The sequence below is a fragment of the Leptodactylus fuscus genome, chromosome 5, assembly GCF_031893055.1.
Source record: "Leptodactylus fuscus isolate aLepFus1 chromosome 5, aLepFus1.hap2, whole genome shotgun sequence".
Classification (NCBI taxonomy): Eukaryota; Metazoa; Chordata; class Amphibia; order Anura; family Leptodactylidae; genus Leptodactylus; species Leptodactylus fuscus.
Genome location: NC_134269.1, coordinates 70,788,517 through 70,815,928, shown reverse-complemented (window position 1 = coordinate 70,815,928; position 27,412 = coordinate 70,788,517). Strand labels below are relative to the sequence as shown.

Genomic DNA, 27,412 nt, shown 5'->3' with positions numbered 1-27,412 from the left:
ACTCTGAGGGTGAAAAAATACAGAAAGGGTTTATTGTGCCCTGTTATCCTGCAGTGTTAATCCAGAAGAAGGCAAAACAGCATGAGATATTTGCAACGTTTCCCAGAGTTCCTAGGAACCCAGGGGATCTTTGAGGTCTGACCAACAGTTACCCAGAATAAAGACATGGCATGAGTTGTCTTTGGTATACAAAGGAAGACAAAGTTATTTCAAACTCTCCAAAAATGATTGACAATGTAGCGACCGTATCCCCAAATTACCATACTGGGCAAGAATTATAGAATGCTTAACTTGTCCCTACATTGAAGCATACCTAAACTTTCATACAACTTTTGACTTTCTCACAGTATAGTACAGTATTATCTCACTCCTTCCCACTGGAGTACGATCTTGGTGTCATATTAAAATATGAGAATCTCATCAGTGGTGTAAATACTGACATAGTGGCGGGGCCTCTGCTGCTTGCTTTTTTTTTTAAATAGTTACCTGCTGAAGTAATCCCTGCAGGTAATGAGCCCTATTTACATAACGACCCCCATTCCTGCTCATGGCTGTCTCCGCTTCCCCTATTGCCCTCCAGGGTCCCACATGCACCCCATATCATGTTGCTGGGTCCCCCTGGAGGGAAGAAGGGAAAGCATAGGTGGCCGCGAGCAGGAATGGGGACCAGTCAGTAAGGCTGCAGGCCTGTGGCAAGAGTATTTTTTGATTGAACCCAAACAAATACTGCTATTATTATACTGTGGGATCTCCTCAGACCCCCAAGAATAATGAGAGGAGGCTCAAGGAAGGTGAGCAAACAAGGAAACCAGAAGTCATTGAAGAGGAGAGGTGAGTAACACTGGTTTTTATGTTTTTCACCTCCCCTGGGCCTCCGATAATTAAACTTTGGGGTCTGAAAAATATGTGTTCAGACAGGGCAACTTACACATGGCTCAACATTTATTCTTTTAGAGGGGCCACACAGTGGCTCAGTGGTTAGCCTTGCAGCACTGGAGTCCTGGTGTTCAAATCCCACCAAGGGCAAAAAAACACCTGCAAGGAGTTTGTATGTTCACAAAAAAAAAATAAAAAAATATTCTTCTAGGTAGATTAAATAAATAAAAAAAATAAAATATATATATAAATATATATATATATATATATATATATATATATATATATCATACATACATACATACATGGCATATCCATGAAGTTAGCTCCTCTTAGTGGTGCTGCTTACAAAGAGTTAATGTATAATAAATAAGTATATATTTATCAGAAAAAAACACAAAGCTAATACAGTTATATTATTATGACATTTAATGATGACATCTTGCAGCACACTCAGTTAGGAGTTGGTCTCTGAGTTTTGCCATGGGCATTCTGATTTTGTGTCCACCCCTGGTATGTATTGTCCTATTTAGTTTAGATTCACTGACTCCAAAAAGCTAGACGGTGTAGATACTACATAAAACTTCACTTTTATTAAATAAATATTAAAATGTGCAACGTATAAGACCAAACCAAAACAAGGAAAGGTCACAATTAGAGATGAGCGAGTACTCTTCGGATCAGCCGATCCGAACAGCATGCTCGCATAGAAATTAATGGACGTAGCCAGCACGCGGGGGGTTAAGCGGCCGGCCGCCGTCAAAGCGGAAGTACCAGGTTCATCCATTCATATCTATGGAGCGTGCTGTTCGGATCGGCTGATCCGAACAGTACTCTCTCATCTCTAGTCACAATGTGTGTCACAGTCAACTCAGAACTTCGGTGACTCAAAGTTCCTAACGTACATTAAGTATGTAGTATGTAGTTGTTCTGTCATGTCTCAATATCAAGGGACAGGGACAATTAGGGAAAACCATATCAATAGTTCCCTGTATCTCTAATCCCTAACTCCCCATATATGTATGAGACCATTTAGTCTACTACAAGTTATTTCACTCCATTTTCGATAGGGTTTGTAATTTCATAGTCTGTGCTTTTCTTCATCAATAACCCTTACGTGATAATAACTTCTTGGCATTCCAGTTCCCCTGACACTTTCATAAAGATCCATTGATTCAAGCCGATGTGAAAGATCTTTCTATCTCTCCTTTATATGAAGCGAGAGCTTAAAGAGCTGAATTCTTTATTGACCCTTTTTATGTTACAGATTAATCAGCATTCCTTACACTTACTACATCTGGCAGACACATAATGAACAGGTCATACTATTCCAATATCAGATGCCAGAAGTAGGAAATTCTAGAACTATTGTAAAACTATGATAAAGTGTAGAAATCCAGTTCAATAATTTAGTCTAGTTGAGCATGACTGATGGGGCAGAAGATGTGACGACTGTCACCGCTTCAGGGCTGTGAGGCATTTAACAAGTTTCATGTTCCCTGTGGTTCCGCTATTTAAGAACTTAAAGTTTTGGATGTAATATAATGGTCTGCAATGTGTCCAAGCATCGGGGCAAGCCTCAAACATACCCTGGCAACAGACATCTATCTTCCCCAGCCAGAAGTCACAAAGGGTCTTTTTAATAATGTTTCAGGAAATTGTTTCATATTGAACCTGAAGGAAGATTTCATGTTGGTTTCATAATCATTTCTCAGGTTTTGCCGCAGACGTATTCCTTTTGAAGCTCGGTAATACACTCTGAGTGTTTCTTTCCTTCCTCCTTGTCTTTGTTTTGAGTTCCATGAAAAATGTGCAGCGGTTTATGTTCTGATCTTTTCTTCCATAATATCTGTGTTATAGAAGAAAATAAATCTATTTTGTTACTCCTTGCTCTGTGAAATATCTGGTGGAGCAATTGTTACCGATGACATTAAAGTGTTTAGTATATTGTTGTAATCTGCATGAGTTATGTAGTATATTACTCAAGGAATAGATTTACCATTGAGGTTATGACTAGACTCTTGTGTAATTGTGGCCCATATTAAGCAAACCCCCACTGCATCTTAACACCCAGACATGTGGGTGTGCCATCTCAGACAAGGGTGCGTGGCTTAAAAGTGCCAAAATGCGCCAAAATGGTGTTGTAAAATTTTGGCTCAAAATAAACCATCTAAAAGGTGATATACATTTAGACTAGGCAATATAAAAGCCAGATTTATCATCCAACATCAGCCACTGTGATAAATAGGACACATTTTCAGACTGCTTCTCTTAGTTTACTTTGTCTAACTATTAGTAATTCTGAGCCTCAGTGTTGTGCAAAGACAGGATGTTTTTTTTTTTTTAACATTGCTTAACCTTACCGCTTTATACCGGGTCAATGGCATCTTTCAAAATTTTAGAATTAAAGTATTTATGACTTGGTAGCCTGAAAAATATGCTTGAGATATGCAACTTGTTAAAGGGGCTCTATCATTGGGAAAAGTCATTTTTAACTAATCACATCCTTGCATAGCCTTTAGAAAGGCTATTCCACACTTACCTTTAGTATGTAAATTGCCTCAGTGTTTTTTTTAATAAGTTGTTTTTTATTCATATGCTAATTAGACTGGTGCATGATTGCATCATTCACCCTCTTTGCTACTGTTTCCTATGGGTGTATACAGCACAGGCTGCTGCTGCTGATGACTCAGCTTCCTGTTTGCACACACACATAGGAGATAATAGCAGAGACGAGTGCTGCTGGGAACTTCCTTCCATCCAGCTGCGCACTCTGCTCCGGATTAGGCCCAATGAATGGGCCTAGTTGGGAGGAGGGTGTGTCTTCAGGCCGAATTGCGAGGCGACTCGGCCTGAAGAATGAGCACCTTGCTTCTTTTTTCCAGGAGCCAGAAGAAATGGCTCCCAGAAAAAAGAACTGACAGCTCCCATTGATTTCAATGGGAGTCATCTTTTTGGTCAGGGTTTTGAGGTGAATATGGCCTCAAAACCCTGACCAAAAAACCCTGTGTGAACTTACCCTAACAGGCAGAAACTGTCTGAAGTGGATGGCCGTTTCCGTGGTCTTCATCTGTCGGTGTGGTGATGAAGCAGCAATTGTAGAGATATAAGAATTAGGTTTTATATGGAAGAAAATAGGCTAGAGAAATAGGCAGGAAGAAATGGGAAGTAAAAATAGTTGCAATGATAAAACTAGATGTTAGATGGCTCACCTACTTCTTCCCCTAGTAAGTGTTATAGTGAATGCCACTATAAATGAAAATCCTGAGCATTTGCCAACACCAGTCCTTAGTTAATGTAAAAAAAAAAAATCTTTGCCCCAATGAAACAAAATGTGAAACAGTAGATAAGAACAAATTCATATGAGTGTGTACAGTGGGATTGCATGAGGAGTATTTCATAATATGATCCTGCTTATAATAGCAGGATCTGCTGACAGTAGTTTAGGTGCGTTATGGGTGTTATTGTCTTGACAATGTTTTTCCATATGCCATGTTTTGTCATAAAAGCAGATCCACCATTTAAGTCTGCCGCCCCCACCCCGTACCCTCCATGGACCTGACTAGAGAATTTTTTGCTCTAGCAAACATGGCGTAGTCTACAGTGTGTCCACAATGAGCATCCATTTTACTACTAATATCATTATAAGAACATGTAGCTTCCTTTAAGACAATAGGAACCAGTTCATTCAGAATTTACTGCACTCTTTACCCAGTGAGTATAATAAATGCAGATGCAGGTTTTTTTGACTCTTTATAAAAATAACATGCCAAGACAACAAATGGACTCAGGACAAACTGTGCATTGAAAGTGGAAATTCAACAAGACACATATTTAGGCTGCAGCTCCGTTTCAGTCAACAGATTTCTTAGATTTCCTATGCATTTCATATACTGTATGTAATTTATTTCAGTTTTAGTTATATTACAGCAAAATACTGTATGGCCACAAAAGATCATTCACTACTATTTGCAATGTAGTAAAACATGGGCCTTGATTATTTCAACGCAGCATAGGGACGGAAGCAAGGGTTGAAATACACTGAGATATTTTATAAAAGGTAATCTTAAACAGATGGTAATACAATTACAGGAGCTAGACATGCAGAGATTCATTTAGCAGAAAGATGCACAGGTTCATTGGAAAGTTTACTAAGGCAATTTCAGGGGCCCCGGCAAGGTGCAGGAGAACATAAAGGTCTCCTCATAGTGATGCAGGACTGCTTGCAAGTTTTTTATAGATGTACTTAATGATCTGTGAGAATATGTAAGAAATCATAGATATTATGATAATATGTTATTGACATCAGCAAAACTCACTATAGCAAAATTCATTAACATTGTCCTAAATTAACTAAACTAGACAATACAGGCAGCAAATTTATCATAGAAATACGTGCTGTAATATACATTCCTGCAAAACATATTAAACATCATGGCACCTCTTACTGACTTATGTTACACTGATATTTTGTGCACCAATCTATACAAATAGGCTTGTCACCATAAAGAAGTCTGCTCTATAAAAACTCACAGTGATGAATATGCAAATGAAACCTTGTTGATGGAAAAGAAGAACTTGCTCTAGTGCCACATTTTTGATGGTAGCTTCCTATAGATTGGTGTCTGGTTTTTATTTAACCTAATAGCATAATCTGGAATGTAGCTATACCAGAATTACTCCTCCAAAAGAAAGAGGGACCCATTTACAGATAGCTGTTATTGCCTCTTCCTTGTAGAGGAGTTATTCTGGTTTGGCTATATTCCCAGATTATGCTATCAGGTTTCATAAAAGACAACAGGCACTGACCTATAGAGAACTGACTTCCAGTAGGTGGTGATAGAGCAAGGTCCTTTTTTCCATCCAGAAGATCTTATTTGCATATTCCTTACCCAGAATCGTTAACAGGATATGCATGGTCTAATAAGCCTCTATACACCTTATAGTGGGATCTCCTTAAATAGACACGGTCTCAGCATCACTACTAGGGAGAACTTTAGAGCCTGTTTTCTTTTCAAAGGAAGTCAGATAGTAAAATAATGCATACATATTAAAGTGTATCACAAATATATTCATCAAACAGACTCCTTCAAAATAGTTTAAAAAAAGATATGGCATCAACCTTTGCAATACTAGTCTTATCTCATCCTTATGATACTCAGATGAAACCCAGTGCAAAACATGTGTCGAGAATTTATTTTTGCTTTTTGAAAAAAAACTCCTGCCTATAGCTCGAAAAACATTAGCAAAATTTGCAACATTAGCACTTGTTGAGGAAAAGCTGCATATTTTTGTTGCAGATTTTGCAGGGGGAGGGGGTGAGTGAAAGCCAAAAAAAGTGGCTTTAAATGAACTAAAAATAAAGAAAGCACTTATAGTTTGGCTTAATAAAAAGTATTAAAATCTGCAACAAAAATGCAGCTTTTCTACAACATATGGACTCAGCTTAAAGGGATTCTCCAAGACTATAACATGGATGGTCTATCCATAGGATCGAAATAAGGAAGTTTCATTTTTCTGTTTCACTAGTTTTTCTTCTCGTTTTTGCAAATTATGCACCTTATGCAAATAAAAAACATCAACTTTAATACTAATACAAGATTTCAGGTCATTTCTGCATGAGTAGCTACAAATAAGATAAAATTTCCCAGTGTACATTAGGACAGTTTTTTATCATAGCCTCGGGTTTAGCCAATCTGGAATTGTTTCAGAGATTCCAGGACTTATACAAACTCTGTGTGCAAACATGGATTCATACTGATAATAGTTATCTTATTGATCATATTGCTTATTGTAGGGATATCTGTGTGGAATTGTGCTTATAGCTTGTCCCAACTTCTCTAAAGGTTGAATCTCTGCCTAAAAATCTTCTTAATGATTTACTATTGGATGTTTCCAGATTGAAATCAGAACTTAAGAAGTCCTCATTGAAGCCAGACCTACTTCATGTGTCAGACTAAAGGAATTTAACTCTATTAATTTAGTTTATTTTGTATTTCACGGATCTGATTGTATCTGTTTTACATTTTTCATGCTTTTTTTGTCTAATTTAAATAATAAGAATTAGAGAAGTTCAATGTTATTCTAGACTATTTAGTATTAGATCCAATTGCTTATTCCAAGTGGAAAATGTCTTCTGATTTTCACCTCCTTTCATTAACCACCTTCCATTTACAAATGCACAGACATTTGTATAGACATTTTTTAGGCTTATTTTATGAGGCTTTTGGTCATGGGGTTTAAAATGAGCTATTAGATACAGGGTTGCATTCCGTCTACCCAGAAGTGGCTGAATAAGGAGAAGGGATTGAATGACAGTGGAAAAGGTGGGAGATTAAGGGTTAAGACTAAGGGAAGGAGTGAGCGGGAAATAAGGGAGGAGGAGCAATGTTAGAAAGGGGATATAAAGGGGTAGCAAGGGTTGTCTCCCCAGTTTCTCCGCGGACAATTGAGCAGCATCCCACCCTTCTGGCATGTTCGATTTTTGAGTCACTGAAGGTTGGTATAGCCAAGAAGTTTTGGTGGCTAGTATTTAGGTTCTCATGAGTCATGGCGATCCTGTGGATTAGTGGTAAAGAAATTAAAGACCCCTGGCCAGTCCTCAATGGGGTCAGGCTTGATGTGTCTAAAGGATTAAAGGGCTTACCCAAAGCTGTATTATGGTGCCAATCCTATGCTTTATTGCACTTTAATACAAGATTTAATTTGGGTTTAAACATTACTTAAGTATTGGATGTTTTTATTGTGCCTATTTTGTTATACTGTAATTTAATATTTATTAATATGTTCCACCTGTTTCGTAGTGGTTGTGTTATTTACTCTATATTTTCATAAAGTGGTCAGCCAGGCCAACTTAAATCCATTTGCTGTACTCTTGCCTTAGTTAATTGGAGGTTGAAGGTGACCAATAATGGTCGGGATGGGGTGCAGACACAAGCTTGAAGATAAAACTCTTTTTGGCCAATGCACCAAGAATTAAGAGGAATTGATAGTTTAGGCTACATTTAAACTACCATTATTAATGTCTGTTGCTTTCATCTGGCACAGAATGACAGCACTGGACATTAACTGTAGGAGAGCATTAAACACAGATGTCCCTCCCTGTCTGTGTCCATTCCCGTTGACTCTAATGTAAACAACATAGCAGACAATGTCTTCTGATATATTTACTTACACTTTTAACAACTTTGCATGTACGACTTTCTTCAGTTAGAAACGAAAAAATATGATGAAAGAAAGCATCTGTCATGTTTTTTTTAATTGGGGTAATTATGGATGGACATCCCCAGAGGAAGCTCTATCTGTGTAGATCATTTAATGTCTGTTGCTCTCATCCTACGAGGGATAAGAACAATTGACATTAAATAACAGTGTGAACCTACCTTAATTTGCAATGCCTTATGCTCAAAGGGCCACACCAGTCACTTGGAAGGCCATCCTGATTTTGGCAAATAAAGGTTATTCTTTGTATAATGGTAACTCATTTTTGTGCTATGTGTTAATCTGTGCATTGACTGTTATAGCCTTTCTTTTAAAGGGAGAGTATATCTCACAATGCTGAGCTGATCTGTCTAGACATGAGTAAGCTGGGCCTATTAAGGAAAATAACTTCTACAGGAAGACAGTGACAAGCACAATTTCTATGCAGCTCCTCGCAGCTATCCTTTAATAGATTATGACACGACATGTACAATTGAAGCCGAGTCTGCACAGATAACTGGTGAATTGCACAGTGCCCTACACATATTGGCAAGTTCTCTGGCAGTAATAACTAGTGTTGGAAATGAGCAATAAAAATGTAACAATATCTCAGATTGACATGTGATGAGCAGTGTACTTCACTTATATGGTAATTGTAACTGTATTAACAGATGGCATACAGGATCCTGGAGTCGGTGCTCGGCTACATGTGGGGTTGGGATACAAACAAGAGATGTCTATTGTTCTGGCCTGACTGACTCTAGCAATAATTCTGAGCAAGACTGTGAAGGTAAAAAGCCATCAGCACTGCAGCCATGTAATCAGATTGACTGTCCTGCGGCCTGGCATGCAGAAGACTGGCAACAGGTATTTCCATATACTTACTAATGGCAATTTTTCATAGATTTATGCAAATTTCGGAATTCAGATTGTTGATATATATATTGCTATTTATTTAACATGGAATTAATTATTGTGGAATTAAAGTTAATATCTAGCCCAAAAGAGAAAACTCCAACGGACTTGAATGGGAGAGAGGCCAGCACTAGTGTGAACCTAGTGTCAGTCCCACTTGAATAGGACTGACCTGCAAAAAGGTCATGTGACAAATGAAAGGTCACCTGAGCACCACATCCTCTTTAAAAGGGGTTGTGCAGGTTTATAAAACATGGCTGCTTTCTTCTCAGTAAGTGACCTCATGTCCATTAGTCATATGGCAATGCTACTGCTCAGTCTCTTTAATAAAACTGCACTGCTGTATGACCATGTGACCAAAGGAAAAGCTGTCACTTCCTGAGAAACAGAAATCAGCCATGTTTTCTAACCCCTTTAAACTGAGGGAGTGTGTGGTGTCAGAGCCCCCCAATATTGATATTGATGACCTATCCCAAACTTATGCCATATGAAGGATTATTGCTTTATTTTACTTCATCACTATTGCTAATACTTAGTAAATGGGAAAACAAATATTATCCATAATAGGGCTCAAAGAAGGCTGCAGACCTGCCCTTCCCTGGTTTATGTCCTTCTATAAGAACTAAGCATCACATCACCAATCAAAGGGATCATAAAACTCAGAGTGCGATCCTTTGAACTGATAATTTGTTTTTTTAACTTGTTTATTTGTGTTCCTTTTTTAGTGTATAAATATTTATGCCTTCAGAAATTGTGTCATACTATGCCTGATTAAGAGACCTAGTAGTCTCAAAAGCTTGCCGTCTATCATCATTTTTGATAGCCATTAAAAAGGTATCAACTACTGAAGACTCTCAATCTTTATATTTCATATCCACTGGCTAATACGGTACAAAGATATATTTTTCCTTATTCAATTGGAATGTGAGTGACAGACTTGCAGGCTTCAACTGGCTAATGCAAGTCATTTTTTGAGAATGCCGTATCTCAGGAACATTACATCTTAGAGAGCTGAGACCCAGTCTAAAACCTTCCCGGACACTGGAGGTACCTGTGTGCCAAATTTGGTGAAGACCGGTCCAGTTGTTTGGTTGCACATAAAGAATGGACAGACAGAAACTCATTTTTATATATTTTCTTTCAAGTTACTAACTGTGAATGTTAACACAATATTCTTAATCTACGCTGACCCTGAGCCAGCAATCATCCAGCACATGGCGACACAAGGCTATTAGATAACAGGTTTGATGGATCTGATGAATCTGGCTGCATATCGCACAATTCTTAAAAGGTGACACTGCTGAGTGTAAAGATCCTTTTGCTCTGTGTTGGGCAGTTGACATGTCCCATGCAATACCCTGTGACTGAAGTGATACTGATGGCCTGAACAATGCTGTGCTTGTGTTCTCAGTGTTCTCGGACGTGTGGAGGAGGTGTCCAAAACCGCAAAGTGAGTTGCAAACAGTTGTTGGCAGATGGGAGCTTTATGAAGCTTTCAGAAGAGCTCTGCCAGATGCAAAAGCCTGCGAGTCAGAAACCTTGTGGGAAAGTCGATTGTCCCCTGCAGCTAACAACAGGAGAATGGTCTAAGGTCAGTGATATGTGTATCAATAGTGCCTCAATAAACAGCATATTTCTCTAATGTATTATATGGAGTCTGTTGGGTCCAAAATGCCTTCACAAGCCAATAACATTGCTGTGTATGGGCCTTTAATAGGGGCAGAAACATACCTTTGTGGTCACAAGCAAATGTAACAAAATAGAGGTAATCATCTTCCTATTTATCTGCAAATCAACCTGCAAGTGCACTAGTGGAGGAGCCTGATTTGCCTACAGACAGCTCTGACACATTCAGAGCCTGAATATATCAACTATAATATATCATCTGAGCTACAGTGCTGGAAGTGGGCGGCGATTATAAAAAGAGAGTTGGAGAACGTGTAGGTATCTGTAGCCAAATTTGGCAAATATGGCCCCAGTGCTTGTGCACTATCATTGCTCCAAGATGGCTGATACAGTAGACTACATTTTGCTGCGTAATTTTGGTTATTTATATATATATATATATATATATATATATATATATATATATAGATAGATAGATAGATATTATACTGTATCTTAGGCAGGTGACAAAAGCATATTTATATAATGTAAGGGAAGAACAGTTTGATCTATTTAAAAAAATGTAGAATTATTATATAATATATTAAAATATTGTATGGTATATTATAATACAGACTGTATCCCAGCATTGGAACAAGATAAATAATGCGAGGTACTTTTTATGTAGATTATATTCATGTACAGTATATACAGTATAAAGTGTTCATAGGCAACATACATGATATTTATTTCCAGTATGGATGTTAGAGTTCTGGCTCTATTTTTGTGGATGTAGTGCTCTTCAAAATGTGGTGTTGGAGTCCAGAGAAGGACACTTCTTTGTCAGAAGATAACAGCGAAAGGACAAGTAGTCATTGTTAATGGGTCACTATGCCGTGGACTTCCTGCGCCAGTTCTTGTAAGAACGTGTCGTATAGGTACATGTCACAGTAAGTATAGTAATGTTCATTCTTATAACTCTTAAATGTGACTTATTGTCTGTTTATACGAATAGGAGAATGTAGTAAATAAGGACTTTTAGTAATTTCTTCATACCCATTAATATGAATGTAGAGAACATACATGAGGTTATGAAGACTTGACTCACTATAGATAATTATATATATATTATATGATACTACATTACCATATCTAGGTTTGCCGTACACATTTCATAAACCTGACAATTTCAGTGGGACTAGCTGACCAGCTACAGTTTATGGTAGCCTTCTAACTCTCCCCAGATCTTGGGATAAAAAGGATCAGGCAGTTGGATTTTAACATACCTGTTACTTTTCTTTTTAAGTTAGATTAACCACCACCAGAGGCACCTGTGCATTAGTTACCCCCCACCTCCTCCGCATTCTCTTCATTTCAACTAAGCTGCATGTATTGGGGGCAGGGGAAAGTAGATGATGAAGTACTATTCTGTCCACTTGTTCCTGCAGACACTGTGCGGAAAGCACACGGCCAAACATTAATAGTTTACTTACATACTGTATGTAAGTAGTGAAATGTGTGTGGCTTATATATCCGTTCTAACCATTCTTTAATATTTACTGAGAATATAAAGTCATTATGTGAACTATTAATTCATCGTTTTGCGCACTGGTTGGCTTTGTTTGGTTCTAACAACATTTTTTCTGTAATTTAATTAATGGTTTATTCGTTTGTGGTTAAATATAGGTTTTTTTTAATGTTGTCACTTGCCATTCAACAATTTATTAATTACAAAAACTATAAAGCTGCTCTTTTTATTTTTAGCTTCATGCCAAGAACATTCCTGGAATTCCACTGGGTTTTAAATGTGCTGTAGTCTCTGTTAGTTGGCATTTCAGTCTGCCAGCCAGCGGTAATGAGGCACAAAATGACCTATTTATAGGTGACAATGACTTGTTTATACCGTGATATAACAGCGCCCCTTGTGTGAACTTCTGGTTTTTCAGTCTTATGTGTTTCTATGACATACACCTGTGTCTAAAACTCTTTTTTCGTCCCTTCCCCATCCCTTCCTTTACATTATTTAATCATATGTGGACATTAAAGCTGAGGCCATATGTTGCTGAAAAGATGTTTTGTTGCAGATATTGCAACAAGTGCAAAAACTGGGAAAGCTGCATCTACTACATCTATTTTGGCTTGGAACAGGTACATGTACAGCACAGCACAGGGTGGTGGATTCGGAAAAATCCCTTTATTATAAATATGCAATTTATTCACATAGTATATAAAGTTGGTATAACTGAACAAACATAATTACTAACAATGCCGCTTTACCATAACTTAGTAGACAAAAATTCACATTAGTTCTACAGAAGGAATAAAAATGTCTAACTCTAGTGCCAGCTATTAGAGGTAGCTCTTCAGTAAGTCAATATCTGATCCGTAGAAGAGTCACATTACTGAGAGGTTTTTTTTTTCTTCTGGAAGAGAGCGAAGTTAAATTCTTTTCAATACTCTTCAATGAAAATTAGCATTCCTAAAAAGAAAAAAAAATCAGATATGTTTCTTTCTGTAGGAAAAGATCACATACTTTTAGAGACTAATGTATACCTCAGGATATTTAAGGAAATCTTGGCCAACTGAACGTCTTGGTTTAGGCTCCTCAAATAGGACCTTTCACCACCTCCATCAATTCTAGTTTTTAGTGTCTGTTACTACGTGCTACGCCACTGATTCTGGCTCAGCTGAAATATTTTTTCTAGTCCCTATCATTCCCAAGCATAGTTAGTTTTGATGCCTGGTGTGTTATTTAGACTTTGTAATGTCAGAAGGGGGGTATCAGGACGGTGCAGACAAGTCCTCCTGCCTGACACTACCCTTCTGACATTACAAAGTCTAAATAACACACCAGGCATCAAAACTAACTATGTTTGGGAATGATAGGGACTAGAAAAAATATTTCAGCTGAGCCAGAATCAGTGGCGTAGCACGTAGTAACAGATGCTAAAAACTAGAATACAGAGATTGGATACAGTACAGAGATTGGATAGCATATCAGGCAGAATCAGTGTCACAGCAGCTACAAAATGATGTAAAGAGCTGGACCTGGAGGTGGTGAAAGCTCCTCTTTAAATTAAGTAGCTGAGAGAAAGACTACTTTTAAGGGTGCACATAGTGACAAGACTGCAAATTGTTTCACCACAATCTCTATGGCCTGTTAGTTGAGTTGGTTCATGTATACAAGCCCATGGCTGCAAATCTGCCTGGTATGTAGACGAAAAGGGGCATATGATACTGTAAATTTTATCTTGACATTGGGTCCATATTATGAGTATTCAGGAGCTGGCCTGTATTACCCGGTGGTTGCCTGAATTTGTCCTTACAGGCTATCAATACTAAGAGTCATATCACTTGTTCCTATTTGTGATAGACCTTTCCCTTTTAATATACAGTGTGGCTCAGTTCCATCTGTCCTGCTTGAAATTAACTCATAAGCAGGAAAAGAGTATCGCCTCCTGATATATATGACCATTCTCTACGATACTATTTTCTCAATTGCTGTTATTATCATAAGCGGTGATGATATAAATCAGGGATTCCCCAGTTTTTCTTGCTCACCAGCACTTTCAAGTAACTGAGCACATGAAATTTCCCCATCCATGGAAACAGTTATTCTTCTATCAATCATAGTATTGGTTTTATCATTGACAATGAAATGTAGCAGGCATGTGGACAATGAAACACTTCACATTTTCTATCATAAGGTTTAATTTTTTACATTTTTGGAAGTATTGATTTGTGCACGGCTTTTACACAACAGGTGTTCTGCTTTCAAAGACCGCAAACTTCTAGATCAGGCTACCTACCCTGTAGGCTACATTGATAGATCAAGAGAAAATACTCAACATATTATAGACTTAATATACATGAATTGTCTGTTTAAGCACCATAACACCAGATTCATAAACTCTATATTAGGATGACTGTACACTTGTTCTTTGGGGTTGTTTACAAAGGCACAATGAAGAACAATCACGGATCATTCCAGAATCCAGATCATTATATAGAAAACTATTACAAAATACATATTTCCCTTTACATATATGCTCACATCTATGGTGCGGTATCTAAGCAGACGCCATATGGCAGATACAGTTGAATATTTTATAAGGTGTCTAATGGCTTAGCACTGCAAAGAGCTATAAATATGGCACATGGTGGCCCGGGGGTCTTTGAAAACGCTAAAACAAGCTACAGGTGCAATGAAATGTGGATTTAATGATTTGAGTATGAAAAGAATGTGCAAATGAAAGTGTCACAAGTTTTTGCTTTTGATGTGAAAAGTTGACAAATTAACTCTGCCTAAATCCTGGGCTTGGCCCGAGACTGATTATTATGCCTTCATATGAATTTATAGTCAGAAAAAATAGCTCGAACGGCTCCTGCGTAATAACAGACTTTCTTTGCTTGGGCTTTATTTCAGATTAAAATGCCAACCGGCTGAGATTGTAGCACATTTAAAAACCCAATGGAGTTCCAGGAATGTTCTTGGCCAGAGGTTAAAAAAAAAACCTAAATGTATCTTAGTTAATGTAATTAATTGCAGAAAGCTGAATGGCCGGCGCTCACTTTGATATGTGCAGTAAATGGCGGAGAGTGATTTTCAAAAACATTGGCAGTGTTGACTCAATTTACATGGAAGGGAAATTAACACATTTAGTAGGCCTTGCTAGATTAAGATTATGCCAAAGCAGCTCTTTGAGTAACACATTGTGTTACTTTTCAACATGGCTTTGGACTATAGTTAAAACATGTCTATGCGCTTTATACTGGCACTTTTTTTTACAGCCATAAAAATTCCTCATTTTGATCAGAGAAATATGTCAGACTGGAAGAACATGTCGTTCTAAAATACGCCAATGGCAAAAAGGCAAGCTGTGCACCAAAATATTTTGGTCCCAGAGGTTTACATTGTCTGCTAGCTTGCAAAAAGTGAGAAATCTAAACACAAAGACTTCATGGCAGCCCTTGTGTGGCAGAAACCTGGCATCTGTACAGTGACTTAACCCACCTCTGTGATACCAGGGAAAATGTGTTGTGCTTGGCCCGGTAATATCATATCATGTTGTAAATAGGATGGTTCTTACATTAGATTAGATTTCTGCTACAAATTTTACAATATCATCATTAAATCCAAGATAAGTGTTAAGCTAAGTACCATAAATCATCTCAGCCTTATAGTGCAACCCCTCTATCTCTTATAATATGAATTTTATAGTGTAGTGCTACACTATGTCTTAAAGGGGTTTTACATCAACAACACTTTGCCTCTATCCACAGTATAGGGGATAAGTTCTAGATTACTAGGGGTGTGACTACTTGGATCCTCAACATGTGAATTTGTGTCCCTGAATCCCTTATACGTATGGAGTGGTAGTCACATAGACATGAATGGAGAAGTGTCCAGACATGAGTAAAGGGGATATCATTGCAGCAAAGGCCTCTGGGAAGGTCGGGCATGATGTTAAAGGGATCGCCCCCTAGTGGGCTGCATGACTGAGGCACGGTCTTCCTATTTATATCATGGAAGACAGATTTGCATATTCCAGACATGAGTAGTACTGTTGCATTCACATGTGGGCCCTATGCTGTCATGATCACTGGGAGTACCAGCAGTCGGATAAGGAACAAGAGGTTAAGTGTTGTTTGTGAGAAAGTTTAGGCATATCACTAGGATCATCCAATACAAAATGGGATCAGATACTGTACAGTTGCATTGCAGTTTTAGTTCATTGGAAATGCTGAAATGTATTAAATTAGAGTTAAAAATGTTTTCTGGGAAAATATATAGACATCTCATACTTATGTATAGGCCATCAATGCATGGTATGGTTCAACCATTGTGATTCCCAGTGATCGGCAGTATTGGGCCAAGTCATTGACTGTCCTCATCAAAGACTGATGGGGCTGTGGCAATACAGTAAGGGTTAATGATAGGCAGTCATGTTTTTTGGGAAAACCTTTTATAATCCTATATTGATATAGCATGTAGATTACAGATTAAGGACATTGTTTTAGAATACGGCACTCCACAGGTATTATTGTCAAATACATGATTTTCTAAATTTGCATTACATGATTTTGGATATATTTTTCTCTAAAAATATTTTTTTTTGTTTTATTTTGCTTTCCCATATTTAAAAGAAAACAAGCATTTGTCTAAACAAGAAAATGTCTCTGGACCTCCAGAAATTCTCGGCATCCATAGAGTCTACATTCAGACCAGACAAGAAAAACGCATTAATTTTACCATTGGCAGCAGAGCCTATTTACTTCCCAAGACATCTGTAGTGATAAAGTGCCCCGTACGCCGCTTCCAAAAGTCCCTTATTAAATGGGAAAAGGATGGACAACCTTTAAGATATTCCAAAAAGCTTGGCATTACAAAATCAGGATCATTGAAGATTCACAACCTGGAAGTCCAAGACATTGGTGTCTATAAATGCATTGCACAAACAGCTTATGAAACGTTTGTTCTTAAGCTAATTGGTACTGATAATAGACTCCTTGAGGCACCAAGCTTTGAAAAGGATCCCAATGAAGCAAACAATTTGGGTGAAAAGTGGCACAAAATGAGTAAAATGTGGAAGTCGTGGAATAAAAACAATAACTTGTATCATGAAGGCAACCAGGCCCAGGATGCCATGGTCTTAAGAAATCTTGAAACTCTGGTGACCAATTCTGCAGAGGTATATGGTTCTCAAGAATTTAAAGATCGGAGGCTGGAGGCGGCTGTTCTGCAAGGGGCTTACAGTATGGACACTGTCCAATTTGAGGCTCTGGTTAGGAACATGAGTGAACTTATTGAGGCTGGTGAAATCAGTGACGATTTTGCAAGCCAGATTATATCACATGTGGTGAATGAATTGTCTAAACCTCAGTCCCCATTGGAGATATGGAAAGGGCCCAATGAAGAAAGTATATCAAACCATAAATTGGTTGCAAAAGAACCAGATAATAAAATACGTTTTAGTAATAAAGCAATAGAGAAGAATAGTAGAAGGAGGCTAATAATCACTCGCAACCAGAAGAATGGCTATATGTTGTCTTCTAACAAGACGCTGCATCTGATTATTGGAAGTAATGGCTTCATCACAAACAAAACCCAACTGGTTATTATTCAATGTGACGTTTTTGATGATGAAACTAGAAGTAAATTTAGTTGGAGGAAGAATGGAGAACTTTTGAAATTTTCAGACAGGTAAGTGAACCTGATAAATGTTATACTGCCATATTGTATCGGAATGGAATATAGTATATTTTACTGATATTAAGTTACTGGTAGAGCTGTACTGAAAACTAAATACTTGTGTGGACCCAAAAAGTTATGGGTCATGAAATCTAAGATGCAAAAACAATTTTAAAACAATATTTTGGGAATGTAATAAAACAAACTAAAACAAAATTAAGTCTGCAGTAATAATATCATGTCAGTTACAAAACTTATTTGCTGCTTTTCCATTTATCCAAGAAAAAAGTTAATAAAAGATCATCACTGGGTTATATGTATGCTAGTTGTGATGATTGCCCCCAGTAAGTCTATGCAAGATATGAGAGAGATAATACTTTAATAATCTCTATCACATGCTATCGTATAGCTGCATATGTCCCCCCTCTGCAAAAGCTGATTCTGTCTGTGAGGTGCCATCATTACACCCCCATACCCTCCTCCTTGTATCTGGAGATTTCAACCATGTCTCTTTACCAACCACTCTACCCAGCTTCACATAGTATGTAACCTGCCACACAAGATACAACAAAACACTGGACTTGCTCTTTGCCAATGTGAGAGAGGCATATAGCTCATCAGCTCTGCCGCCACTAGGTAGATTAGATCACAACCTGGTGTATCTGCGACTGATATACAAGCCACTCATACTTAGAGAATCAGCTGTAACTCATACAGTGAGGATTTGATCAGAAGAGTGCATGGGGGCTTTGAGGGATTGTTTTGATACAACTACATGGGAAGTGTTGCAAGATTCCCATCTCATAGAAATTAATGGGAAAAAGCAGCCCATTCATTTCTATGGGGAGCGCACGTATGCCGGCTCCCATAGAAAGCAATGGGACCTGCTTTAAACGCTGCTGATTCCGAACGTTTACACGTTCCAAATCAGCCACAGTATCCTCCGTGTGAAGGGGCCCTTATACTTAAAAAAAAATGTGAAAAGAACCTTCCTTTCACAAAATATCCCTGTAACCAAGAGTGTTCTGCAGGTGGCTGGAACAGTTTAGCTAATTCAGTCCTGTCCTCCGGGCTAGGAGAGCAATTTGTTCCTTTTTAGCTTTTGTGGCTTAGAATTGTTACAGAATGGGGGACCACACTTTACTGAGCGTCCTCCATAGACAAATCTAGTTGCAAGCCTGAAAAAATGTCTCTTGTGTGAGTCAGATTTGTAATCAGCAGGTCACACATGGCTTATAGCAGGTGTTAGGAGCCCGTGTCTTAAAGCTGCAGGAAGAGCACTAGCCATGTAGTGTTTCCAAGCTTGTTCTCTCTGATCACTTCTTTTTCACATATGTTCACACTGAGAACAATACTTTTAACAGTTGTATTGACGTGTCTGGATCTGGTGGAATTACAGCATGTCCTGGAGGTGAAGTAGGAAGGAAAGATTTTTAGTCATTGACCTGTTACCATATAAATCAACAAGCATCTGCATTCCACGCAGTCTCTCATCCAGTATAAATACATCACTATGCATATATCTTGTGGATAGAAAGTACTATTAGACATATGGTGTTATATAGCCATTGCTCTATGTTTTTGAGTCCCGGAGCCATTAAAATAAACATAGGTGGCTACAGATATACAATCATTGCTAATCTAAATGATAAAAGAAACAGACCTTTGACATATGGATGTAAGAAATGGTTATACGGAAAAAGAAGGTATTGGATATAACAGTTGCATAAAATGGATGTTTGTAAAGTTAATAATAAACACATCAGACTAGTGAAGTTACCATTCAAGGGTTGGTTCACATTAGCATTTGTATTCTGTCCAGAAGGAGTCCGCATGGAGACCCCCGGAACAGAATGCAAGCGCAATTGCAAGCGCTGTGCTGTCAAAACGCACGGACCCCATAGACTATAATATTTACAACATCATGTATAGTATGTCCTTAGTTATGTTAGGGACTCCAGATTACCAGGCAAAGGTTTTGATTCCTGGCATGTGTTCCTGTTTTTTTTCTTGCCTACATCTTGGTTTTCTTTACTGGTCATAAAATACAATAGTGGATTCTTACATATGAGCTTAGTAAGTGTTGCTTTGAAAACAGAATCGAGATGTGGGCAAGAGAAGAATAGAAAAATAAGCTAGAAATCGAAGCCGATCGTTAGGCTTGGCAGCAATTAGTCATAAGCATTAGGCCAATGTACTAAGCCCCTGAAGGATTCCTGATGTACTTTTTGCATATTTCTTTTTATTATATTCATCCTCCTTTTCAGCCTACTTTAGCTTGGAAGAATTCCCTGTTATACATCCCTTGAGCCATGTGATTAAATGCAGAATACCAAAAACTCTATAACAAATATTTTCATAAACGGATCTTAAAAATTAGGCTGGTCTTGTTGAGGCTTTGAGCGCTGGCATTATATATACATTTCTGTCTTAGTGACACACTGGAGATTTTCTTAATTTCTCTCTTACTGAGCAACATGGTAGCTTTAAAATGACACACAATATGTATTTTCTGCCAGGACAGAATCCCTCTGAAAGTCCCTGTGTGATGATTGACGGCTGTGTTCTGTACGCGCTCTGTTCAATCACAGAATTAAGAGATTAGGATTTGTTGGGTTTTGGCAGTGTATTGAACCCAGACATACAGTGCTCTGTGGGGATATATTACACCTCATATACAAAGAGGTAGGGGCATTAAACTGACAGACTGGTTTCCCTTCTCGGCCTCCAGACAACAAGATTTAGTACCAGCAATTCCAGAACCTGGAGAATATAAAGGACAATAATTCCAACCCGTGCACTCATGTTTCGGTGTCCGGTGTCCTGGTACTCCTAATTTGTTTTTGGAAAAAAATTTAGTTGGTAAAGTTCTCGTAATATGAAGGGTTACATTCAAGATACGACTGTGTGAGGTTCTGAACAGCAGGAGCCTAGACATGTGCCCTGCAATGGCAGTCACAGGGACATTTTGGATCATTTGTCTTAAACCTCACCTTTGGTCCTTGAAAGTGGTTGCTGTGGCATGGACAACTATTTAGATGACTACAAACCCTGGTTCCTTCAGCAACTGAATCTGTATACAGATCTGTAGTAGGGTGCACCTTTACCCAGCACTTCTACAAGCAGAGTGACATCTGTTCCCTCTACACTGTATATGTATACAAAGATACCTGTATATACAGTGGCTCTAAAGGTCTATTTCTGAGTGGTAAACACCCTCACCAATGAGGGTCACCAGTCAATGAATAACATCATCTACCTTATCAGCTGCATCAAATATGCATCGATTCACAGTACAATTTAGAGGCAGATACATTTTTTTTAATGTATTGTGCAAACATACAGTATATGGGTGGCATCCAAAGTTGACACATTCCTCAGGACTGGAGGACTATCTGATGGGTATGGTGGTATTCAGATTCTCCCTCAACGGCAAATGTCATGGATAGAAGAATGAGCGAACACTGTTCGGATCAGCCGATCCGAACAGCACGCTCCCATAAAAATGAATGGAAGCACCTGTGACGCTGACTTTGCCGGCGGCCGGCCGGCGTCACAGGTGCTTCCATTCATTTCTATGGGTGCGTGCTGTTCGGATCGGCTGATCCGAACAGTGTTCGCTCATCTCTAGATACTATCATTCCCAATCCTTTCTTCCCATAAGAGATAACATGCCACCAGAGGAGTCTGTCAACAGCTTAGTACTCCCTGCCAATTGAAAACACATGCCAGTTACTAGCTATGTATAGGTAGTGAAAAGCTAGAAGGAATAGCTGTCATCATATAGGTGTTCCACAAACAGCTTTGTAAGTGTCTGGGGAGTTAAGACTCTAAACTCACATGCATATGTTTATTCTTAGGATTTTCCTAGAAAACAGTGGAAAGCTGCACATAAACAGTCCTGGCAGAGAAGACATAGGCACGTATGAATGTGCAGCTGTAAATGCGCGAGACTCTGATGTGGAGCGTTCACAGTTGTATTATGCAGGTAATTTGGGATATGTGAATGTCTAGTTTTCTGCTCTAGTTTACATTATTTTCTGGTTGCCTATTATATTATGGGCTAAATTCATATTTTCTAAATTATTGGGTGGAATTTATTATAATAATTAAGCCAGTTTTCTGGTGCAAATATGGTGCATTTGTGCACAAGAAAATGCACCAAAACTGTTTCTCCATTTTCCAACCTGCTCACCTCTTTTTAGAAAAGTGGGTGGAATGGGTCAGAGACTAAGGAGGGCACATCTAAGCATGACGAATTAACTGTAAAAGTACTGTACTGTTATACCTGAAATCTACATCGGCTCTTGATTGACGTAGATTTCCATATTGGCACATAGGAGTGAGTGTATTATTAAGACGAAGAATCTCTTTACAATTCAAGCACATATTTTGCCACCTGTGGCCTGGGATACAGAACGCAAAAAATTCCCATTGAATTAAAAATAAGTTGCCTTTTCAACTGGGGAAGATAATGGCACTAACAAATGAAAGATGATGATTACTTTTATGGTATTATAATAATGATGACATAAAAGGCATATCTTTTGAAAAACAAAGATAGGATCGTAATCTCACATATGACCATCATTATACAGGATGGAATTCTCCTTTGATGTTGATATCTCGATCATACCAGTCCATCAGTAATACACCCCCTCTGGAAAATATCACATCAAAGTATGGTGCTACACTGTCATCTTCATGGCCAAAATATAATAGATTGCCAACAAATACTCCAAGAGGAAAATGTGCTTCAGAAACTCACAAGAAATATAGATGTAGCTCAGAAATAAAGCTTCATACATGTGGCCAGAGAAAGTATTGTCTGTGAACCTCTATACTGAGGTTTAAAGGAAAATTAGTGTTGAGATTAATGTGTTAATGCTAGTTTGCTCAATGTTTATACATGAGTTACATTTGTAATGACCCATCTTGTATTATTTCTGAAATAAGTATGGGATTCTGACCCCATCTACCCATCAAAGCTGGAGGTTCACATGGCCCTGAGGGTTCCTCTGCCACATATGAGGGGTTTAGCACTACAAATATCACATAGTATTTAGGGGGCCCATTACACCTCTGACCGTCATGTAAACACTGGAATATATAATGAGGAAAGTCATATAATCACTTCTAACCTATTTATCATTTTATCTTAAAGAACCACCTGTGATCCAACCATCCAGAAGGAATATCACCAGTTTGGATGGTGAAAACATTATGGCGATTGTGGGTGACCTACTGGTAACAAGAAAAGGAGTGAATGTAACCCTGGAATGCCCTGTGAAAGGTAATGCAGAAAGCTTAATGTGCCCATTCTCTATAGTGATACATCTCTATTTGTATTGGGATGTCTCTTACACTGAAATATTATATCTATCTAGAATAGAACTACATTGTTCCACCTTTCTATATTGTTTTCTGTCCTGTATTACAGCAAAAAGGGAACATAAAATATCAAATAAAGTTATATGTATCCACTTCTTCCTCCATGGTGATAATAGTGCATATAAAGCTGGCCAAAAAGAACATTATATTTTACACTACCATCACTTGTCTGATATGAACTGTGCTTGGTTGGTCATACGGTCAACTGTACCCAACACATGAACAACCATGAAACCTCCAACTAGTGTTCATTTATTCTGGACACTTGGAAAGTGAATTGATGACAGTCATTCAATGGTAATGAAGTGCTGAAAACAGGAAAAGACGAGTACTTTATGGGGGGGGGGGGTTACTGGTACAAACACATGCTCACAATACAAAAATCATTGACAGGTCTGTCAGTCTAGCCCACGCTCAAGAGATCACAGCAGACAGGGGTCTGAAAATTCAGCATAATAGGTTTTGATTGTGAGCCACTATAGTTGATGGCCGGCTGTACGAAACAAACTTTCGTTGGTTTATATACGACAGGAGACAGTGTCAAATCTGCCACTAAAATCTAATATGTATGGTCAGCTTTAGTTTCATATTTTGGCTTCTTCTCTCAGCCTTATTCCACCAATAGATAAAGGGATCAAGAAGGAAATTGACTAGGTTTTTACTAGACTGTTCTTTTTTTTTTTTTTTTTTGCAAAGCCCTCAGGTCCTGTTATAAAAGTCAGCTGAACGCAACTGTTTGCAGGATGGGGGCCAATGTTTGCAGGATGGAGGTACCTCCTCACTCACCTCCAGTGGTTATGTCAGAGCATCCTTGCCAACATTTGGGCTGTCGTGTCCATGGAAATTGCGCATACTGCCAACCACCAACTTTTGGGTGAGGCCTGGCCAGTTATATTCTGGACATCAGCATGTTTTGGGTATTACCAATCCCACTTTCTTGTGGTGTGGCACAAATGTTTTTCAGACATGACTGGCCCAGGAGATTTGTCTGCTTTTTGGGTAGTCCTGGAGTTGGCAAGTATGTGAGGAAGGAAGCATGTTGAACTTCAATTGGTCATCCTTTAGTTCTCGGGAGGAATACGCCTCTTTTATTTCTTCTTTGGTGCCCGATGAAAATGTATAATACAAACAGGTTACTGCTGGTAATAAAGTCACCTGTAGAAAATAAAAGACTTAACCTTTAAGTAAGACAGGGCTGCTTGCTACACCCTGCTGCATACTGTTCATACATCACCACAATATTACCAATACATTTTTTTTTAATTTTTTTAATCTATAATTCAAGATTTTACTTCCACTTAGCAGTTCTGTAGTAACAGATGTTAGCTTTCAGCATTTTACAGGGGGAGATTTCTGCACACAAACTGAAGTTGTTGCGTGCGCACTTTACATAAAAATATGCTTACATACCTAATGTTTTCAGATGTAAATTCACGTCAACACACAGGAGCCTTGTTCAGAGTCTGGATTTACATTAAGCTTGTATATGCTGCTCAAAGTCATTAGGTGGAAGAGAAACACTTGGTTCCCAGATGTGTGCAGCATTATGTAACTAGTTTTATACAACAGATGGATTGCTATAGTGCAATTCATCAATCTCTTCTATATAGGGAGGATTTAAATGCGTGGGTGATATCTAAACCCAAGTCACATTGCAACACTGGAATGCTATTGTTAATTTATTTTATTATTTATAATAAAACTATACATTTGGGGTTCAAAACTTTGGATAGAGTTAAAAGTGGTTGTCACCTGTCCCTGGCGCCCCATTGTCCACCACTGGTGATTGTTTAGTCTTGTGGTAGTGCCATAATGCTGGAATTCCTGCACCTCACGTGACATCTGAGAACAATTAGTGGCCTCAGCAATTGCTGGTAAGGACTCAGCAAGATATGTGAGTGAAGTCACTGGTCCCTCTCATGCGACTGCTGAGGCCACTGACTGGTGTAAGGTGTCACATGAGGAGCAGGACTTCTGGCAACATAGCAGAGGGATAAGACCTAATAAGATAACCCTTTAATAGTCCCACCATGGGGAAATTCAGTGTGTTATGTGAAGCGTGGATAATACAGTAATATATTACAAGAAAGAACACATACAAGCTCAGAAAAGCAGAAAGAAAAAGACATTAGGAGTCATAGCAACTAAAAGACTTCAGGATCATGTAGTTCTCTGTGCGGTGTGATCTCCGCTTAGCCTAATGTTGATTATATAGTCTGACCACAGTTGGGAGGAAGGATCTCCGATAACGCTCCTTCTCACACTTGGGGTGAAGCAGTCGGTCACTCACAGTACTGCCAGTAGCGTAACTACTGGGGTAGCAGGGGTAGCAGCTGCCACAGGGCCTGGGACACTAGGGGCCCGGCGACAGCCGCTACTGCTGCATTTTGTTTTTTTTTTAACAGGCTGTTTCCGGCTGGAGTAACGGGCCCTATTTACTTACCGATCCTGGCAGGGGCCGGGATTGGTAAGTGACGCCACAGGCCTCACAAACACTATTGTTATACTCGGGGGGGTCTTTTCAGCCCCCCAAGTATAATGATGGGAGGTCCGGGAGAGGTAAGGGAACATAAAAACCGTGTTACTTAGCTCACCACGTTCCATACATTCATCGGGCCTAGTTGTGTGACGTCCCTGACGACACTTGACCTAGACCCGCGTCCCGGGTTGTGTGACGTCCGGGGTCGTGTGACATCCCTGACATCATTGAAGATGGCCGACACTACCGAGGACTGCAGCGGAGTCGGGGATAGGTAAGTGACAGTGTTTTTTATGTTTGTATCCTCCCTCGGTCTCCGATTATTATACTCTGGGGTCTGCACGCTCTATTATGCCCCATAGTGGCCCCTACACATACTATTATGCCCCATTGTGGCTCCTGCACACAGTATTATGCCCCATATTATACAATGGGGCATAATAGAGCATGCAGGAATGTGGGATTGGGGTCCTGAAATTCCTAGTTATGCCATTGAGTACTGCCCAGTGCTGCACAGTCTCATACATGCGATGGGAGTTGTTCTCCAGCATGGCGCTCACCATGGACAGTATCCTTCTGTCATCCATCACCTGCACTGGGTACAGGGGGCTCCCCAGAACAGAGCTGGCCTTTCTAACCTGCCATTTCTATTGGACTCCAAAGACCCTCAGCCTCCTGAGCAGGTAGTGTCTGCTGTGGCCCTTTCTGTGCAGAACCTCCAGGTGATTTTCCCAGCCCAGTTTATTATTGAGGAGCACACCCAGGTACTTATAGGTCCTGACTATCTCAATGCCTGTTCCCTGGATTTCCAACAGATTTAGTCATCAGCAGTGGGCAATGGAGAACCGGGGATAGATGAGTATGCTTTTTTTTTTCAAATTATTCTACAAATCCCCTGGCCACCCTGTGGATGGGTCCATTTCCTCTCTTTCTAATATGGAATATAATATTAGTGTCATATTTAATGTGGTTTGATAGTGGACCTTTAGGGTTGCAACCAGATAGAAGCCGGGGACTGCAGTAACAGCAAGCCACTGGCATGGTGACATTACTATAGTGTGGCCAGATGGAACCAGGTTTCAGAGTTCAGAAAGGATTGGGCACTACCCTATCTATCTGCAGGCTGGGTTGATATGCTGGGTTCTGGTGACAGACTCACTTTAAGAAAAGCTTCAGTTTCATATAGTGTTTTGCCAGCTACACCAACAGTGAGACCTATTTGCCAAGCATCTCAGGATGTTGGAACATGGTGCTGGAGCACAGAGAAGTGTGGAACATTGCAGATTGTAACACTTAGTAGTTAGTGTAAAGTTGTACATTGCTATTTCTTGTCCAAGGAATGTCCTTGGTAAGAATCCCCTGCAATACACTGGAGGTCACATTATTTATTACAGTTTACAGAGAGGAATTTACTTATTGTCTTTCTATAGCTGAGGAAGAATAGTTACTACAAGCATTCAAAAGTTTTCGACACCAGAATGATCTATCTTGAAAGTTTCTCATATACTATTAGACTGTATCCTGGAGTATTACACAGTGACTGTGTCACTATGAACCCTTCGAGGTTGGAGCTATTTCACCTTCATTTATGTAGGGCAGATTACAATCATGTATATAAAATGGCTTTTAGCCTTATAGTCTTCAGAACCTTCACAGAATGCTAGACTATTCCAGGGGCCACACGGTGGCTCAGTGGTTAACACTGCAGCCTTGCAGCGCTGGGGTCCTCGGTTCAAATCCTGCCAAGGGCAAAA

General features: G+C 39.1%; 1 protein-coding gene across 1 annotated transcript in view; it reads left to right on the top strand.

Annotated features, from left to right (window-relative positions):
* ADAMTSL3 (ADAMTS like 3) overlaps positions 1-27,412 on the top strand; it is a 312,808-nt gene that overhangs the window by 260,611 nt on the left and 24,785 nt on the right. Inside the window, exons 18-23 of the mRNA XM_075273425.1 lie at positions 8,748-8,943; positions 10,403-10,582; positions 11,393-11,546; positions 16,744-17,800; positions 21,649-21,776; positions 22,953-23,081. Coding sequence (XP_075129526.1) covers positions 8,748-8,943; positions 10,403-10,582; positions 11,393-11,546; positions 16,744-17,800; positions 21,649-21,776; positions 22,953-23,081 — 1,844 coding nt within the window. The remainder of the gene's footprint in view (positions 1-8,747; positions 8,944-10,402; positions 10,583-11,392; positions 11,547-16,743; positions 17,801-21,648; positions 21,777-22,952; positions 23,082-27,412) is intronic.